Source organism: Polyodon spathula, chromosome 13, assembly GCF_017654505.1.
Source record: "Polyodon spathula isolate WHYD16114869_AA chromosome 13, ASM1765450v1, whole genome shotgun sequence".
NCBI classification, from domain to species: Eukaryota; Metazoa; Chordata; class Actinopteri; order Acipenseriformes; family Polyodontidae; genus Polyodon; species Polyodon spathula.
In genome coordinates this window covers 32,136,805-32,156,042 of record NC_054546.1, presented here as the reverse complement: position 1 = coordinate 32,156,042, position 19,238 = coordinate 32,136,805, and the positions used below count along the sequence as shown (strand labels likewise).

At 38.6% G+C, this 19,238-nt stretch overlaps 1 protein-coding gene across 3 annotated transcripts in view; it reads right to left on the bottom strand.

Moving 5' to 3' along the window:
* Window positions 1-19,238, bottom strand: part of LOC121325577 (granule associated Rac and RHOG effector protein 1-like) — a 47,342-nt gene that overhangs the window by 13,884 nt on the left and 14,220 nt on the right. For all 3 annotated transcript variants that reach the window (XM_041268303.1, XM_041268306.1, XM_041268305.1), the window contains exons 2-7: window positions 14,950-16,377; window positions 8,512-8,712; window positions 5,412-5,552; window positions 5,133-5,228; window positions 4,755-4,916; window positions 49-207 (exon numbers count right to left, since the gene is read on the bottom strand). In XM_041268303.1, the coding sequence (XP_041124237.1) occupies window positions 49-207; window positions 4,755-4,916; window positions 5,133-5,228; window positions 5,412-5,552; window positions 8,512-8,712; window positions 14,950-15,450 (1,260 nt within the window). In that variant the 5' untranslated portion in view covers window positions 15,451-16,377. The remainder of the gene's footprint in view (window positions 1-48; window positions 208-4,754; window positions 4,917-5,132; window positions 5,229-5,411; window positions 5,553-8,511; window positions 8,713-14,949; window positions 16,378-19,238) is intronic.

Here is a 19,238-nt window from a genome sequence, read left to right as displayed (position 1 = left end):
GGATTCAAACTTAAAGCCTTGTTTTGTAACGAGAACCCTTTAACTCACCAATCCAGCCTGGCCAAACAGCAGCTGCACAGCAGTTTTGCAGGCCCCCCGCCAGCTCGAAGGGCAGACCTGATTCAGGACCTCTGTGACTGGCGAATCATCTCTTGGAGAGATCCCATTCTCACCTGCCGCTTCTTTAATTAGCTGGAACACTGTTTGCTGAACAAGAAAACCAACAAATTTATTGCAGCTGCTCAGGGCACAAGGTACAATAAGCAATCTGAAGCCCATGATGACTTTTTAATTAACATTATGAACACATTCTGTGCATAAGAACAAAGTGTCTCTTTCTTCAACAACCCCCCCCCACACCCCCTCCCCCAAACAATGTGCTCTTTCTGTCAAACACCCCCCCCCCCCAACCCCCCCCCCGCAAAACAATGGTTGTTCCGTGTCAAAAATTCAAAAGAACATTGTCCAGTTTAAGTTTTCTTGTAATGATAAAAAAATTGCAGACACCGTTATGATAAATTATTGCAGAGTTTTTTTTTCTTCTGAGGTTTTTTCCCCGGATGGCTTGCATGAAACTATGATTGGAACCTTTTCTTTTTCTTAACAGAGTAAATATCTTAAAACAGGGCAAGAAGTTTCCCCAACAACTGGTCAGGCTGTTCTTAGAATAATATTAGCATAAATGCTTTCTCCATAAACTGTTTTTGGCAACTGGAATAAAGACAGTTAAAATAATTAATAAAGCGAACATGCACAGGTTACTTTGTGTTACACTTGGCTTGGTTAATGAGAACATGGCTTGCTTAATGCAATGGCTGCATTCGGTTTTAAATATCAAGTCAACAAAAGACAAAAGCATCAAAAAGGCTTCTGTGAAATAAGTACGTAACCTATCTAAACCTTTGGCATAAAGCATAACCCTTTAGCAACTATATCTCTATCCACTGATACCACATATTACAAATCATGTTTAAGACATCAACCACTGTACAGGTTTGTCAATTTCAGTACATCTTATCCTGTACAGTTAGTTATGTTTAACAGTGGTTGCTGGGAATAATCTTTATTTCTGTGATTTATAATAAACTTGCACGTCACACAGATTGATCCAAACTGTATGAGAAATACACGGAGAGACACCATACACAAGATATATTCACTTAAATAAAAGACTGCTAGCACCTGATTGTTTTAGCTGAGGGATGAAGATTCCATTTCCCAACTGACACTGAGAACAGCACGAGCGCATTACAAACAGCTGACAAGTTAAACTGTTAACGAACACCCCTTGACTTTTAGAGCCTTCCCACTACTTGCAGTTGCTGTCTTACTTATGTGTGTGACTCATTGTTACGAATGTCTTTTTCAAATACAACTGCAATTGTTTTTTATCCACATGACCATGGTCATCCACTTTTCCTCCCACTTGTCTTCATAAAAGTTTATTTCTACCAGGTCGTCTTTTCTCTGATTTAACAACAGCACCGATTTAGAGGGTCTAAAACCCTTCAATACCCTGAAGAAGCAAGGGTCCAAAGACCTTATACAATAATAGTGTAGTTACTATACCTAGATTACGAGAAGTTCAGGAACTTGTGCTGATCACTATCTTTATTAAAACTTTTAAGGAAAACTTCGATCAGACTTGGCACACAATGCAGTCAAGGTCAGACCAAGATTCAACACTATTCTATGAGCAGTTATAAAGATGTGTGTTTTACTTCTGTACATAAATATGTGCGTCTCCACTGTGTTCATTAACATGGAGATAGATTATATATTTTATATATATATATATATATATATATATATATATATATATATATATATATATAGGGTTTATAGGGTTTAAAAATATGCTGTCTACTTTTATGAACAAAATATTACAATTATTTTCGGGTATTATCATTGTTAATTTTTGTCGTACAATCGTACTGTAAGGCGATATATAGTACATAATAGTTATATATAAGCAGATTCCTTTTGTTGTGATATCGTAAAAATATGTACCCAGGTGCTTATCAGAGATATTGGGTGTTCATGTATAGAGGCTGTATGCATTTAAGAAGAAAGGCATGATTGGATATCAGCTGAACCCTTGTTCAGTGCAGAGAGGTGCTGTATATGATTAGCACCAGCAGAATATGGTAACCCCAGTTTCATGCAAGTTATGATGGTGACCAAACATCCCAGTACTGTTGTGTAAAAAAAAAATGCTTAAAAATGAACAGTTGCATTCAAACAAACTTCAAAACAAGAACAGCGAAAAACTAAATCTAATTTTCTAATAAACCAATGTTATCTAACCGCCAGTCAAAATGTACAGTCCCTTAATTAACAAACAGATTTTTTTCATCTGTTACATCTTCTTTAGAAGCCACAACATTGTTTACTGTCAGAGTTTAAGCAGATTCCCGAGTTAGTTGACGAGCTGATAATATCTCTTCAGATGAAGAAGCAAGCACGGTAATTTAAGACATTACCATAATGAAAAACAACACTGTAGCGTGAGTTTAGTACTACAGTAGGTTCAGCTGTTGGAAGAAAAACTAAAAGTTTATTTCTCAAGCTGACCAGAAAGGTGAAAAAAGAATGCATAGAAATAGCTGCCACTACAATTTGGAAGTGTACTGCTCAGAATTTTTATTTTTTTGAAATATTTAGGGAATTCAAAATTAAAAGCAAGCTTACTAAGCAAGCTGCAGTAAAAAAACAAACAAACAAATAAACAAAAAAAACCTGCCATTCACTAAATTCAGCTCTCAGATTGTGCTAATGAAAATATATGACAATATGCTTGCTGTGGTGTATTTAATATTCAAAAATAGCCGAACGAACACAATTTATTTATTTATTTATTTATTTTTAAACAAATTATTTGTGTTTATTTTCCAATTTCTCCCAATTTTTTGGGAATGTCCAATTATTATTCAACCTCGCTCACTGCTACAAGCCCTGAACTAACTCAGTAGAGACGAATACGAGCACTCGCGTACTCTGAAACAAGTGTTGTCAGACTTCGGATTTTTTTAGCTCTGCAGGCCCGCTGCCCAGCCATATCCAGAACTTAAAGCGTCGGAGGACCACCCAGTTCTGAATTGCGTACAGGTCGGCCTGCAGGTGCCCGCCAAGCCACAGGTGTTGCCAATGACTCCCCAGCCGACCTAACCACTACCCCGCCTGGCCGTCCATGGTAGGCAGTGGCATGGCGTTGATTCATACTGGCAATCTCCAAGCTATAGGGCGCACCCTGCACTCCAGGCGGAGTGCCTTTACTGGATGAGCTAGGGAGCCCCCTATTTAAAACTTGCTTTTACTGAAAAATAAATCAATATTTACTTTATATAGTGCCTTTCATAGTGGATCACCATCACAAAGTGCTTTACAAGCTAGTGAGGAACAATGCATAATACAGTGAAATACAAGGCATAGTACATTAAATAAAAGGCCAGGATGTGAATTCTAAACAATGTGGATGCGTCTGTCAAGCAGAATCATACGAGTAAGATGGAGTATAAAACCTGAAATAGCAATCTAGACAACAGCTAATAACAGATACCAGGCTTAGACAGCATTCAAAGCAAGAGAGAACAAGTGGGTCTTGAGAGTTGATTTGAAGTGAGCGATTACAGGAGTTCCAGAGAGTTGGGGCCATGAAGCAAAAGGAGCGCTCTCCGAGTGTGGTGTGCTTTTGCTTGGGTATAACAAACAAGACTGAGTCAGAGGACCTCAGCTTGCGGGCAGGGACATAGCGGATCAGCAAGTTGGAGAGATACTCTGGACCTGTGCGATGAAGGGCCTTGTAAGCAAGAGAACTGTGAAAGAAATCCTGAACTTTACAGGTAGCCAGTGCGGCACTTTGAACCAGCTGCAGTCTGTTTATGGCACGTGACGGAAGACCACCATAGAGGAGATGAATGCATGACAGAGTATCTCTGCATCTGGGAGGGAAAGGTAGGGGTGGACCTTTGAGATGTTTCAGGAGGTGGCAGAAGAAGGATTTGACTACAGAGGAGATTTGGGCATCAAAGGCAAAAGGGAACACCAAGCATAAGAGCTGTCTATTACATGCAGTCAGATCAGGACTTGACTAACACTGAGCATGGGAGCTGCAGCATGCTTTTTCCCATATTTTAAGTACACAATTAAAAGGTGCAGTCACCAATACTACACACATTTTCTGCCAGTCTTGTACATTTTTCTTTTTGTTGATCTTGCCTTGCTGTGAGCAGTGCTGAAATAATGTGCTTTCATAGCACTAATGCAGTACTTTGTCACACACTACTAGTCAAGCACGTGCTTAAACCATGAAAAATGAATACCTTTTTTCAAAAACATCCCTGTGGGAGGGAAGGTACCCCCCACCACACTCGACACTACGCGCCACAATGAGATTGGTGCCTCCTACTACCTTGTAAGAGTCACATACATATATATAGTATAGGGTGCTGCGCAATACATGCTGATATCTTACACAACACCCTATACCAGGGCTTCCCAACCCTGGTCCTGGGGACCCCATGTGTCTTCTGGTTTTCATTAACAACCGAGCTCAATTATTAATACATTTGCTTAAATTAAACATTTTTACTTGTTTTGAGCTCGTAAACAGTTGCAGATTTCAACTTAACTATAACATTTTATAAGTAACTTGAACTCTGCAACTTTTTAGGAGCGGAGAACAATTAAAAAAATTAAGCAAATTATTAGTTCAATAAATGGCTATATCACATCAATATCAGGAGGCTAGGTACCGTTTTCAGTTTCAGGTTTTCTGCCGCCGATTCGTTAAATGAGACCCCCTTTAGAAAGTGTGATCCAATCTGCACAGGTATGGTGGGGAGTTCAGACTGAATGGGCTGAGAAGTAGTCTGCATTCGCCCAGCCTGCTGCGCCTCTGCTTCACCGCAGCACCCCTAAAAAACAAGGACAACGCAATCAGAATAAACACACAGTGGGCGTTTAAACTTCTCCAATGTAAACAGCCCCCCAGTACCCACACAAACTGTGTCCTGATAGGGCAATACCAAAGCACTTTTAATATTGTATTTAAAATGTGCAGTAATGAAAGAGAAGTCCTGGTCAAGATTTCTATGAAAACATTTTACAGAATCAGCTGGATATGAACATACCTGCAGAGTGACTTCAACAGATTTGGCGTTCAGGTGAAAACCAGCCTTCAATGCATATTCACCGTGGTCCAAACTCTCCAGGGCTGCTTTGTAAGCCTGCATAGAGAAACAAGGAGATACGCATCACTGTAGACTAAAAAACGAAGCCTACAACTTTCCCATGCAGCTATAGGTAACGTTTTCAACCAGACAAATTTACTAGGAGGTTAAAGTGGTCTTGAATAGTAGGTTTACAGCATCATAGCTTCCCCTTTTTAATGATGATCGGTATTTCCTAACCTGTAAAGCATTGTCAATCTTCATATTGAGTTCCTTCAGCTGGTGCTCAGGGATGGTTGTGTTTTGAGAGCAGAAGAGCTGCTGCACTTCAATCCCAGACAGGCAGCCGTCCCGCCCCCTCTCCCGCAGCCGAGATGTAGCCTTTAGGAGACAGAGAAAGACAGTTGCACTCTGAGAGCAGCAAACACCACACAGAACAGGAATAAAACACTGTTAAATTGATCGAAAAAGCAGTGAACCAGAATACCACCGCTGGTTAGTTAAATAAAATAGGTACCAAGTTATCAAACAATGAATATCAACCATCCATTAGAAACCTCAGATCCACAAATCAGGGAACTGCATTGCAGGAACTCACAGTAGTTGACTGCAGAACTATCAGATAGATAAATGAACCTGTAAATCAGAGATTTTAATAACAATAAATGTCACTGCTAGTTTACTAGTTTCTAATTGCAATATAACCCTGATTAAATGAGGCAATACCTTGCTAGTTGAGCATGGTACTTATTTATTTAGTGCATTCGGTCTATAAATGTGTAAAAAGCCAGGAAGGCTCATGGTCTGCTACTGGAATCACACTGTACAGCACAGTGTTCCATGATGGAAAAGAAGCACATGTTTGAGAACAGTGTTCAACAAATACAGTGGCTCTCAAAAGTATTCACTCCCTTTAGACTTTTCCACATTTTATTGTGTTACAACATGGAATCAAAATGGATTTAATTAGGAGTTTTTGCCACTGATCAACACAAAGAAGTCCATAATGTCAAAGTGAAAAATAAAATCTACAAAAATTGTTCTAAATGAATTACAAATATAAAACAGAAAATAGTTGATTGCATAAGTATTCATCCCCTTTGCTATGACACACCTAAATAAGCTCTGGTGCAACCAATTGTCTTTAGAAGTCACATAATTAGTTGAACGGAGTCCACCTGTGTGCAATTAAGGTGTTTCACATGATTTCAGGTTAAATACACCTGTCTCTGGGAGGTCCCACAGATGGTTAGTACATTTCCTAACAAAAACTACATCATGAAGTCAAAGGAACATTCAAAGCAAATCTGGAATAAGGTTCTTCCAAAGCACCAAATCAGGGGTAGGAGATAAGAACATTTCCAAAGCACTGAATATCCCCCGGAACACAGTAAAGTCCATTATTAACAAATGGAGAGAATATGGCACAACTGTGAATCAGTCTTTAAGGCAAGTGGGAGACTCTGAGACCAAGCGAAAGAAGATTCTATGGTCTGATGAGACGAAGATAGAGCTTTTTGGCCTCAACGTTAAGCGCTATGTTTGGCACAAGCCTAACACTGCACATCATCCTCAGAACACCATCCCTACCATGAAGCATGGTGGTGGCAGCGTCATGCTATGGGGATGCTTCTCTGCTTCAGGGCCAGGAAAGCTCATGAAGATAGAGGGTAAAATGGATGCAGAAAAGTACAGAGAAATCCTGGAGGAAAACCTGCTGCAGTCTGCAAGACCTGGGACTTGGGAGAAGATTCATCTTCCAGCAGGACAATGACCCCAAACATACAACCAAAGCCGCCACACTGGAGTGGCTTAAAAACAAAAAGGTCAATGTCCTGGAGTGGCCCAGTCAAAGCCCTGACCTCAATCCAATTGAGAATATTTGGAAAGAGTTGAAAATTGCTGTTCACCAAAAGGTCCCCATCCAACTTGGCAGAGCTTGAGCAACTTTGCAAAGGAGAATGGGCAAAAATTGCAGTGTCCAGATGTGCAAAGCTGGTACAGACTCATCCAAATAGACTCATGGCTGTAATTGCTGCCAAAGGTGCCTCTACCAAATATTGACTCAAAGGGTGAATACTAATTAAATCCATTTTGATTCCATGTTGTAACACAATAAAATGTGGAAAAGTCCGGGGGTGAATACTTTTGAGAGCCACTGTATATCTACACTTTAGTGTTTATACATTAATGGGTGTGTATATAAGAATGGCGTCTGCATATCTGAGTTTCCACAGGAAGAACCTTTCCAGTGAACTAATTGTCTATGTCACTACAACAAAGCTCTCTAGCTGTAAAAGTTGTTCCATATGACACACCCGGTCAGGATACCCAGCCCCAGAAAAGCTTTCATTAAAGCCCCACATCATGCCAGCTCTAACAAAACATTTGGACTTCAAGAATGTATGTCTCTAGCTTGCTATGGGGATCTAAATCTGCTCTTTTAAAAGTGCTAAACAATGGCTTTAAAATCCATGACGCTTATTTAGCATTTGCAACAGTATCAAAATGACAGCCCTCTTATTGTTCCGAGGATCTCCTTGTTTGCCTTGACTTGGCACAGTGGGAGCGAGACAGACACAGCACACGACAAGGTTTCAGAAGCTTCAACTTAAATCTAGCGGGGTGGGGTGCACATCTCAAATGTAAGTCACTAAAACAAACAAGAAGTTAAAAAAATATATATTTTAAAAGCCACCAGAACTTGAACACTGTTTAGACAAAGCCTGTAGGAGTTAAAAACACAAAAAGGCATTAGGTGGACAAGCTAGATGCCCCCATAAGGGATGTTTCTGAATTAGCTCACTTTTTATATCAGCACAGCATTTTCAAAGTGCAGCTGTTTAAGAACAGTTTCAAAAGCATAGATGCCTAATTCAAATCCAGTGTATCTGTTGTTCACAATCTCAAGCTACTTGGCTTACTGTATGTGATCTGCCTTTCCTCACTTTTTACTTGAGCTGTTGTAGGGTTGGGGGGGGGGTACTTGAATTATATCCATCACTATGACACATGTTGGTTAAATCAGACAATGACCTAATATTTGTATGAGTCATCAGTGAAATTCCTTGTGAAAAGATTTACTCATGCAGAAATATGAACCATGTTGACAGTGGGATAAAATACAATCCATTCTGATATGTGATTTCTCAAGAAAAAATAAAGCTTTGCCGACCAAGATGAACAAAACAGCTTCATACAAAAATAATGAGCGAATGCAGTTTTCCAAGTAACTGATCTACAAAATCAGGAATGTGAACATTAAAGCCTTCTAAAATATATTCCGGTAAAAGCAGCCACCTAGGAATGCTTATATAAACAGAGAAGCCGGTCGGCATACCTCTGCAGCACCTTTCCATGACCTCACAGCCTCCTCCAGCTCTGTATTGGAGGGGTCGTTCCGCGTGGTGTTCTTCCTCTCCTGGGCTTGGGCCAGCACCTCTGTGAAGCAGGACTGAGCCACAGGCTGCACCTTCTGCAGGGCCTGGGACAAGAACTGAAAGTGGACCTGCATCACCGTCAGAAAACACCTGCCCAGCACCTTAGGAAGGGAGAAAAAGAGACGAAAAAAGACATCTTGAGATATTCTATTATTGTGACTATTTCCAACAAGCTTATCAGCGTCCATGCCACTGGACTTTACAATTTGGAGCACAATGTGTCAATGCTGGGCAATCTCGACATGGTTTATTTTGGTAACAAGCATGTCAATAACAAATACCCCTTTCCCCACCAAAGCTGTAAATACAAAATCTATGCTATTGGTAGCATGAAAGGTTAGATTAACATGACTGTAGCCGAGGTGTGTCAGTATGTTTGTATTGTATGCACATGGACGCGCCATTGGCCCTCAAAATCTTAAGCTAAATAATGTACTAAGTTTCATCAGAATTGGATAAGCTTTATTTATTAATTCATAACCGGCAGCATCTTAACCTACTAAATTAGTAGATAATCTAGAGCCACATCTTGCCCAAAAGTCCAATAGTCATTTCAGATTTGTTTTTAGGAAAAATAAAATGCATTTCTATTCTCAATGTATTTTTTAATTAAATGCATTAGATTTATTGTAAAATGCTTCCCTTTTTTTTATTTTAAACTGGATTTTTTTTTTTGCACTATTGTGCTACTCAAACACATGCTGTGCCAATGCCTCATATTGCAATGCAGCCAATGTTTTATTTGGGATATAAAAAAGTGTGGGGAAATGAAAGCAAACTAATAGTTTTCACACTAACTCCATATCTCTCCTATAAGCTTCCCTAATAAAGAAAGTACAGTCTTATGAATTCTGCTTACCCATTCACAAGATTACGTCTCTGCCAAAACAGTGGGCTTTACTGTACATAATAAATCTCATTTATAATTTTCAAATGTCAGTAATGGGGAGGTCTATCCAATACCCAAGACAGGTCACTAACAGTTAACTTGTGTTTGTACCAGGTAACAGTCTCGTATACCCCCACCCCCATATATCTTAACTGAGCCATGTAGCCACAGTTGTTGAAGAGTTAATTAAGAATGGACAACATATGCTGTGTTCTGCACTACCTTAAAATGTCAGCTGTTTACAAAGCTGGCTTGTGCTGCTGCCATCTGAAATTAAATGCTACCAATAAGACGCCAAGAGTGAATACATATGTTCCACAAATGGTTTGCTAGTCAGACAAAATTCCTTTGAAAACCTGCACAGTTTTACACTCCCATCACAACTGCTCCGACAGCCTTCAATATTCAAACACCTTGTGTTGTCATTTACTCAAATTCCCCTGCCACAATCTTCTTTCACACACATTCTGCCTAACTGTCAGTCCTGTCAGTTACCATGGAATTGTTCCAAACAAAGGTTTCAATCATTACTAGTTAAGTTGTTGAAATATTCATTAAAAATGACATATTCATTAAACATCTCTAGACTTGTTAAATAAACCAGCAGTCTAATAAAAACAATCACATTTATGTAACTCAAAAAAATTCTTTTGGGGGGGGGGGGGGGGGGGGACTACAATTAAAATCTTTAATGAACAGGGTCCCTGAAAGCCTAAAGCGTTCTGACATCTGCCAGCAAAGACCAATACTGTAGCACTGATCTCTTTGAAACTGGACTGTTCATCTGTAAAATCTTTTTGCTGTCAAACACTTCGATCATTCAAACAATGTTTATGACAGTGAAAGGATGCCAGTAGTTTCCGTCTAAAGGTACCTTGTCAGTATTGATAAGGTCAACATAAGGACCTCTTGTCAGCTATTTACTATTTGCAAAAAATATGCTATAAAACAGAACCTTACAGAAACCTAATCAGTTCTCTTGTTCCACAATAAAAGCAGCCTGCTTTTTAGATCCATATGGCTTAGCTAAATTTATTCTTTGCTTCACTGCATTCTTTTTGCAGTGGTTTACTTTGTAAAAGATGTCCTAACAAACTATGACATTTTCAAGCACATTTGACATCTGAAGCACAGCAATTTGCCAACAAGCCATTCTTTGATTCAATGCACCATGTTGGACTTTCATATTGCATAGTAAAAAAAAAAAAAAAAAAAAAAAAACTAGAAAATTCAAAGTGACCAAGTTTACGCTTTGTTTCTGAACAAACATACAGCAAATTAACAAACATGTAAAAAGATAGTAACTGTTTAAATGCATTTGTACAAATACTGTAGAGTATTGTCTGACTAATGTTCGTAAGGCTTCCACTTTTAAAAGACTTACTACTATTCTGTTTACTACTACAGTTTAGAAAATCTATAACAACTATAAACTTACATTCGGCATCTGGCAAGTCCTACTTTTTTTTCCCCACTTTGTTTTTGTATTGCACTGCAATCGCATACTGACTCAATGACATTATTAAACAGAGGTTTGTTTCTCACAAATATTACATATTTTCCTACCTGCTAATGCACTACCGTTCTATCAATACACTACCATGTGTGCAAGTGTCTGATAAGGAACCACAACTTCCAAAATGCACGCCTCCTGCTACATGAATACTTTTGAAACTTGTAGATGCAGTTATCAGTATTGATAAAGTGATAAAGATCACTTTTTTATTTTTTTAATTTAGAGTGGCCAATTATTATTTTTATTTGCTGTTCCAATTTGGAATGTCCACTTATGTTTTTTTCTCCCCACACAGCACAGGCGTTCTGAGGGTGTGTGAGCGTTCTCCGATCTCACAGGCCTAAAGCCAGAAACTCTTTTACGCTGAGCAATCCAGGGAAGAGGTGGGAGGGCTACCGATCCCAGAGAACAGCGATCAGCCCTGCTTTTTATTCACTCTGGATATCCTTGGTGTCTGGGTATCGATCCCTGTTGGTTTCCCACCCCCCACCCCTGGAGTGTTTGAGCGCATATATATTATAGTACCATGAAAAAAATATTTGCCCCCTGATTATCCCCTCTGATTTTCTGCATTTTTGCATATTTTTGACACTGAATGTTATCAGATGTTCAATTAAAATCTAATATTAGATAAAAGGGAACCTGAATGAACAAATAACACCAAATTAATACTTATTTATTTTATTTATTATTAAAGAAAGTTATGCAACACCCAATTCCCCCGTGTGAAAAAGTAAATCACCCCTTTAGACGCAATAACTGGTTACACAACCTTTAGCAGCGACAACTGCAACCAAACGCTTCCTGTAGTTATTGAGTAGTCTCCCACAGTGCCGTGGAGGAATTTTGGCCCACTCCTTCACGTGGAACTGCTTCAACGCAGTGACATGTGTGGGTTTAAGCATAGACTGCTCGTTTCAGGTCCTGCCACAACATCTCAATGGGGTTTAGGTCTGGACTTTGACTAGGCCATTCCAAAACTTTAAATTTCTTGTTCTTCAACCATTCTGATGTGGACTTGCTTGTGTGTTTAGGATCATTGTCTTGCTGCATGACCCAGCTGTGCTTCAGCTTCAGCTCAATGACAGATGGCCTGACACTGTCCTGTAGAATTCTCTCATACAGAGGAGAATTCATGGTTCTTTCAATAATGATTACCTTGCACACCAAACAAATGAAAAAGCACCACATTTTGCTCTCACATTTCCTCTCATGTTGTGAATGGAATGGCAGCAGAGAGGCTGTAGTATGTGTTTTTAACTAGGGCCATTAAAACTAGAAAATGTACCACACAAATACAGTTTAGCTTATAAAACATATACGGGTGGCTACAATTTCTGTTTCAACAATAGAACGACAGTTATCACTAGCAGATCCATCCTTATTACAGCCAGTTCATTAATAGTTATTTGAGAGTTATGGAAGTTTAACCCTGCTAGTAGATCAAAAACAGCAGACACTATGCGTACAGCAACCCATTGTTATTTCGTGATTTGAAAATCTCAAAATTTAGTTAATTTGCAATTGGGCCATGATGACAGGAAACGACCATGTACTATACACTACTTTGTTAGGCCCAACACTTTTCTCAGTACTTCATGTTTTTTTTGCATGGGACACTCAATTTAGTATGTTCTTTCAAAGTGTCTAATTCAGATTCAAGTTTTTAGTGCAGGCCAGTACAAGTCTCTCTCTGGTCTGTGTTCCTGTACAGCAAGCCTGGAATCTAGCTGGTCGTTACTTCTTTAGTGATATCTTGAGAACCACTCACAAAATCTAGTCGTTATAAAATGTGGTATAAGCATTACAAAAGTCTTAATTTTGCTTGCCTGAACTTGACGAAACTTTGCACGGACATATTTTGCAAAAACTTTTCACATGCTGTGACCATAAATGTGACCACATAGAATTAGTTACAATTGACAGTGGCTGCTTAAAAGAAGCATTTTGACTAAATGAACAGGCATTTCAGATTTTAAAAAAAATGAACAGTCTAGAGTAAAGCCCAGATTCACAAGTAGTTTTCATTAACAGTGGATCATCGGACAGTACAGAAATACAGAACTGTTTAAACTGTTACTTTTGACTGCTAGAGTTTTCAAGCAAGATCATTTCAGTCTCTCTTTTTTATTCACAAGTCTACACTGATTTTCACACACCATCCAGAAAACTACTGCTGAAGCCTTCCTACAAGCCAAGGAATTTTTAGAAATCGAGCCAATATTCTTGTTAAAGGTAACCAGACAACCAATAATGACATACCTGATTTAGTTCAGCAACAGGACTGCTTAGTGCAACCAATGACAATTCCTACAGATGTTATTGGGAACGATACTGGGAACCACAAACTATCTTTATAAACAAATCTTACTCAGTGTTTTATAGAACAGCTTGACATTTTGGGCCAGAATTAAATTTATGCTAAAATATAAAACTGGTAACAAGTTTTCTTCTTTCACAAATCTTTAGGGCTGTATTAGATGGTTCGAATGTTCGTTCGCTAGCCAGGAATTCGAAGATTGTTTAAACTTTCAAAGGTTCGTCAGACGCCATTCACGCACTGTATATAATTTTTTTCTTCTGTTAACAGAAATTGTTTGACAATGTGTGAATACCATGAATCACACATTAAATGTTACTCACATGCACAGTTCGATGTTATTAATTTGTACAATGCATATTACCTAAACAAAAGTTGTTATTTTTGTTATATTATCCAAAGCACTCGGGGGTACCTATAGCGGTTGTAGTGCTTCAGTAAAATACTTAACGAATATCTAGTGTATAAAACAGTGTAAGAGAAGTGCTATGGTAGAATATGTTTGAAACGTACAAAATATACGCCAACACCAACAATTGTAATTTCGAAAAAACTGAGCACCATCTGTCCCTCCCCCCTCCATCCCGTGTTAACCTGAGGTAAATTTCTTCCTTCACCATCACGACAGCAAAGCAATTACGTAAGCTGTATTGAAAGAAATGCCTCAAAACCCCTCTGCTGTTTGATTTTTTTTTTTGTTAAAAGCCCAGGCGACCAAAAAAAAAAGTTGAATGCAAACTGTGCAAGCGACTGTTGATGCATCATTGAGGCACATCTAATCTCTGAAGTCATTTTACAATCGTAAGTTCATATTATTAATAATAATAATAATAATAATAATAATAATAATAATAATAATAATAATAATAATAAAAATGTTACTGTGACCAATAACCTGCATGGAACGGTGAATGTTAAATTAAGTTTGTTTTTCTAAGTTCGCTGCAGTTAGTGCTGCTGCAATGCAAGCTTACAGGCAAACCCTATCAAATTAAATAAACAATGTGTTTAACAACATGATTACTGTTCTACAAAGTATTTTTTACACTAGATATGAATGTTTTATTCCATTTATATAAGTAGTTTTGGACACAAATATATTTTTCATTGAAAATGTGTTTGTTTCTTTTCTATAACGCACTTTTGTCTTCCATATGTTCCCCCATATAAAGAGTAGAAATTCTTTATTCATTTTTTAAAAATCTGTCCCCATATGAGGTCGACATGCACGAAAGACAAAGCTCTTTTGTGTTTTTTTTTTTTTTAAACTCATTCTATTTTAGACCTACTGTGGTTTTTTACAAATCTTTATGTAGTTCTTACATCATCTTTCATTAAACTGGACCACACAAACAAAAAGTTGTAACTCAAGCTAAGCCTGCAGGTGTATTCAGGGGAATAATGTGCGAATGTGTATCTGTGTCTGTAAAAACAGTCTATTCTTACTCTGCATGTGAGGGAAGCACAGTGCCACACTTAACAGATGTGGTAATAATCTCCATAGTGAATGATCACATCAGCCACACCTGTACATGCATATAGTAAGAGACAGTACATAAAAACCATAAAATAACTAAACCCGCTCATCCATACAAACATACTTCACTGCTTACCTCAATGTCTTGCAGGCTGAACTCGTTTTGATCTTTGAAGTTGGCGGCTCCCGCACTTAACTCCATCAGCATCTTGGCTATCTCAGGCTTTATTGCTGCCGTGAGCCGGCCGGCTGCTTCTGTGACATGTTCCTGCACGTCTTTCAGTTGCATAGCTGCTTTGGAATAGTGCGAGTTCCTGAAAACACCGCTGAAGAGGTCTGTGAGGAAAGTGCTTGCCCGGCAAAACACGTTGAGAGCGTCCAGATACTTGGAAATTCCCTGCTGGATGTCGGCAATGGGGGTGGTGTGAGGGACCGGGTGGCCGCAGTTGCCCCCAGCAGCAGCTGCGGAGGCCAAGGAGGATGGAGAGGAGGAGGTCGAGCCCAATGGGGCGCTCAGGGTTCTGCTCAACTCTGGCATCTGATACTGCTGGTGCTGTTGCACTTTCTGCTTAGACCCGCCAAGCAAAAAGCGCCGCTTGTAGTCCATTTTACTTTCCTGCGCGCTGCAGCAATACATAGGTGTTGAGCTGGCTCTGATTCTCTGTGGGTTTTGAGATCACAGCCTCAAGGGTAATTCTTCTGCGAAGGTTCAGTTAAGTAAAAAGAAGATAGCTGTAGACTGGGTGCGCAATTTCACAAAGAGGCATTTCCGAAGGCAGCCGTCTTTGTACTGTGTGTGTGCAGAGAGAAAAAGGCAGCTGCTTTGCTGATCGTGTGTTATTTTCTCTGCAGCCCTGCTGCAGATCGCAACTACTATAACAGTCCAAGTATGCCCAAGAATAAGTAGCTGAAAAGTACTTCCTCTCGCTTCTATTTTAAAGCAAATAGAAGGTCATTAGTGAGTGACTAATCAGATTTCAAGATCCCTGTTAAAGTAAAAAAAAAAAAAAACCACACAAAACTTCAAATGTTTTTCTTTTTCAGTAACCATCAGTTCCTTTTAATTTTCAGCTTTCTCAAATATATGACCTTTGTAAAAATACGAATAATTAAAAACTCAAGGCATAAAAAGTTATAGACAACACTGATCAACAGTGAGGATATAAAATAAAACACAAAAACAAAAACAAAAATCCTTAATAGTCTTACAGTGTTGAGGCTCTCCCCTGGAGAAAGTCACCAAGCTCTCTTTCTGCGTTTGGAATCACGGAGAGATTGTAGGGTTAAATACTTTGACAGATCCAGTCCATCAATGCTCCTTTTCACATACTGCAGCAAAAGCTCTCCGTTACTTTGTCTTGACTTCGAAGGAGTGTGCAAGACCAAGTTATTAAAAACTGATGGGACTTTGTTTTTGCAGGCCTCCCCCCTTCTTTCGTTCTCCTTGCTGAGGTAGTAATAATGTTCTAGCGGAAACAAGTGGCACTTCCAGATTGAGTTTCACCCCAATTGTTGTCTGAAGTAAGAAAGCACACATGTATTTGTAAGGCCTCTAGGTCATTTCCTTCAAGAGAGAAAAACAAAAATGGAAAAATAAAGTTGCAAAGGTTACAAAACAATATCTGCAATCTAACTGGAATTTCTTATCCTGCTTCTCTTTGGGCACTGACTGTCCAACATATACAGCAGCTCACTTTAACATGCAACACATAAAAAAAAAAAAATCTTTGGATGATGCAGAGACTTATTTGTGCCCTTCTAGACTCATGCATTTCAACATCCCCAACTTAAATGAGAAGGCCTGCACATTCTTGTTTGCATTATACATGCAATTGAAAACTGAAAAAAGCATTACCACAACATGAAGAATTATATTCTATATTTGTATTAAATGTTCTGAATAAATCAAGTCTGGACTTTCTGCAATGAAGCAAATACATTTTTCTAAAAGGAATAAAACCAATGTTAAAAGTGGCAAAAGTTACACTGAACAATAAAATGAGCTTTTCCTTAATGTAACTTAGTTAATTCTTGCTAGTACATTATTACAGTATACTGTTACAATTTTGCTTCAAATTAAGTGTTTAAGAAATGGACCGCCTATTAATACACATCTGATTTTGTGAAATAAATCCAACACTGAAAAAACGATTTTACAGCCCGCTAGGTAAAGCCCTCAATGCCATTAGTACCACCATGGGGATACTTTCTCTTGGTTTTACTTTGCACTGCACATGCACTTTTAACAGAGAAAATCATTCCAAAAGTGGAACAAAAGGTTAAAAACATCCTAGAAAAAGAAAACAGATCTGTTCTGTCATAACTTAACAAGTCAACTGTTTTTTGTATTCCGTTCAAAGGATACCTGGGGTTCTGTGATGCAAGCAATATTACAATTGCAACCTTTAGACCAACAAAGTTCACAGAATGGTCAGTTTTGAGAAATGGGAATAACAGTTCACTGAATCATCGAATAACTGAGAGAAGACAACACATGAGCTAACAAGAATGGCGCAATTTCCAGTGCCAGCATTTTATCTATCAGAAGGACCTTTGAACATGCTGTACAGTAAAATCAAATTTTCTCAGTGCATTGTTCTCGGGCATGGTTTGCAGCTAAAAAGCGTGATTGTAAACACACACAAGCTCTGCTACACAAGGACAGGCTGACACAGTATCACCTCATGCTTTAACATCATTATTTAAACTCACATGTCCAGAAGACACATTTGCATCTTGGAGGAAAAACACCACCTCATTGGCTTCAGAAAATAATTTAGATTATCAAAATGCTATCTACCGTAATGGTGGATTCAGAAAAAAAATCAACTCAAAAAAAATCCAAGGGTGTCTTTAGGTTCCAGCTTGTGTACAACAAACTGAAATAATACAAATTTTAAACAGCTGCCTTTCCGAGGCTCCAGTGATGGTCGGTCAGGGTGTCCTCAGCTCACTGCACACTAGTGACCCCTGTAGTTCACCCATGGTGAATCCATAGTGTGAAAAGAAGCGGTAGGCTGACAGCACACGCTTTGGAGGACAGCGTGTGTTCGTCTTCGCCGCTCCCGAGTCAGCTCAGGGGTGGTAGCGGCGAGCTGAGCCTAAATAATAATTGGCCATTTCAAATTAGTAGAAAATAAAAAATAATTGGCAACGACTTGACAAAAAAAAAAAAAAAAAAAAAGAAAAATGCCAGAAAACTGCATATTGATTACTAGTAGTGTAGGAAACTACACTCAAAACAGCAGACCACAATTATGGATTGGATTTCCTAGGTTTTCTGCAAAGTTACTTGGTGTAGAAACAGTTACATTTACAGTGGTTGGCTTTAAATGAATAGAGGTTATTGGACTGCGAAACTACTATACTGAACGTATGTTTTTCTCAACAGTTGAGTACAATTGGCACTTTTATTGCAATGCAGTAACCAATTTATACCATAAGTTTAGGCTTTTAATTAAATTCTCCTAAATATAACTAATAACTTAATAAATCACATGAGAATGATATTGACTATCTGGTAAAACCCTAAAGAGAGATGCCAGTTTACCAAATTACAGCATAAAATAATTATAATCCAGACTCCACCTCCCCCCCCTCCCAAGTTATAGCCTACTGTGATGTACAACTCCAGCTGTCCTAACAATCAGTGCTCTACCTCTACCACTATCCAAACACAATTTAAAAGTAACACTGGCACCATAGTATGTCTCCCACTGCAATAGGAATTTAATAAAGCCTGTTCTTGTTTTGGGTGACATGCATAGGCAGCTTCTACAAATATAACTAAGCACAGGTCGTCTTGCTGCATGCACGCTACAGTACTGTACAGTATTTATTTTCCTATAACATGTCCTTCTATACCTCTAATCTCCGAGTCCACATTAATCTGGCACTCAAATTCAACTGGCAGTCAGTCCACCACTGCAGGCATACTGTACTGTGTTCAGCTATGACCTGTAGGCTATATTATATACATGGTGTATTTAGCAATTTTCCCATATATATTTGACATAAAAATGGAAAATGCACTTTAAGCAGTTTATATCACCAAACTTAAGCATTTTATTTAAACATGAAAAGCATTTAACAGATCAGTGAATATTACTCCAATTATTCAAAATATGTTTATTGCATACTAAAGCCTGTTAAAGATTTACTGCTAAATGCAGCATTGCTGTTGGGTGAGCTATATATTTCTGCTCCTGATGATTCCAATTAAGATGACTCAGAAACAGTAGCTATTATAAACAGCTATGGATACACACCCAGCCATGGGAAGTGTACAGTAATTAGTACCAAACAGCCAATAAGACAGTACTTAAGGACACTTTTCACCACAGTTTTCAGCTGATTTAAAGAAATAAATACCACAGAGATGCCTGAGAAAGCACCTTAGCCATGAAATGTGCTTGCATTGCATTT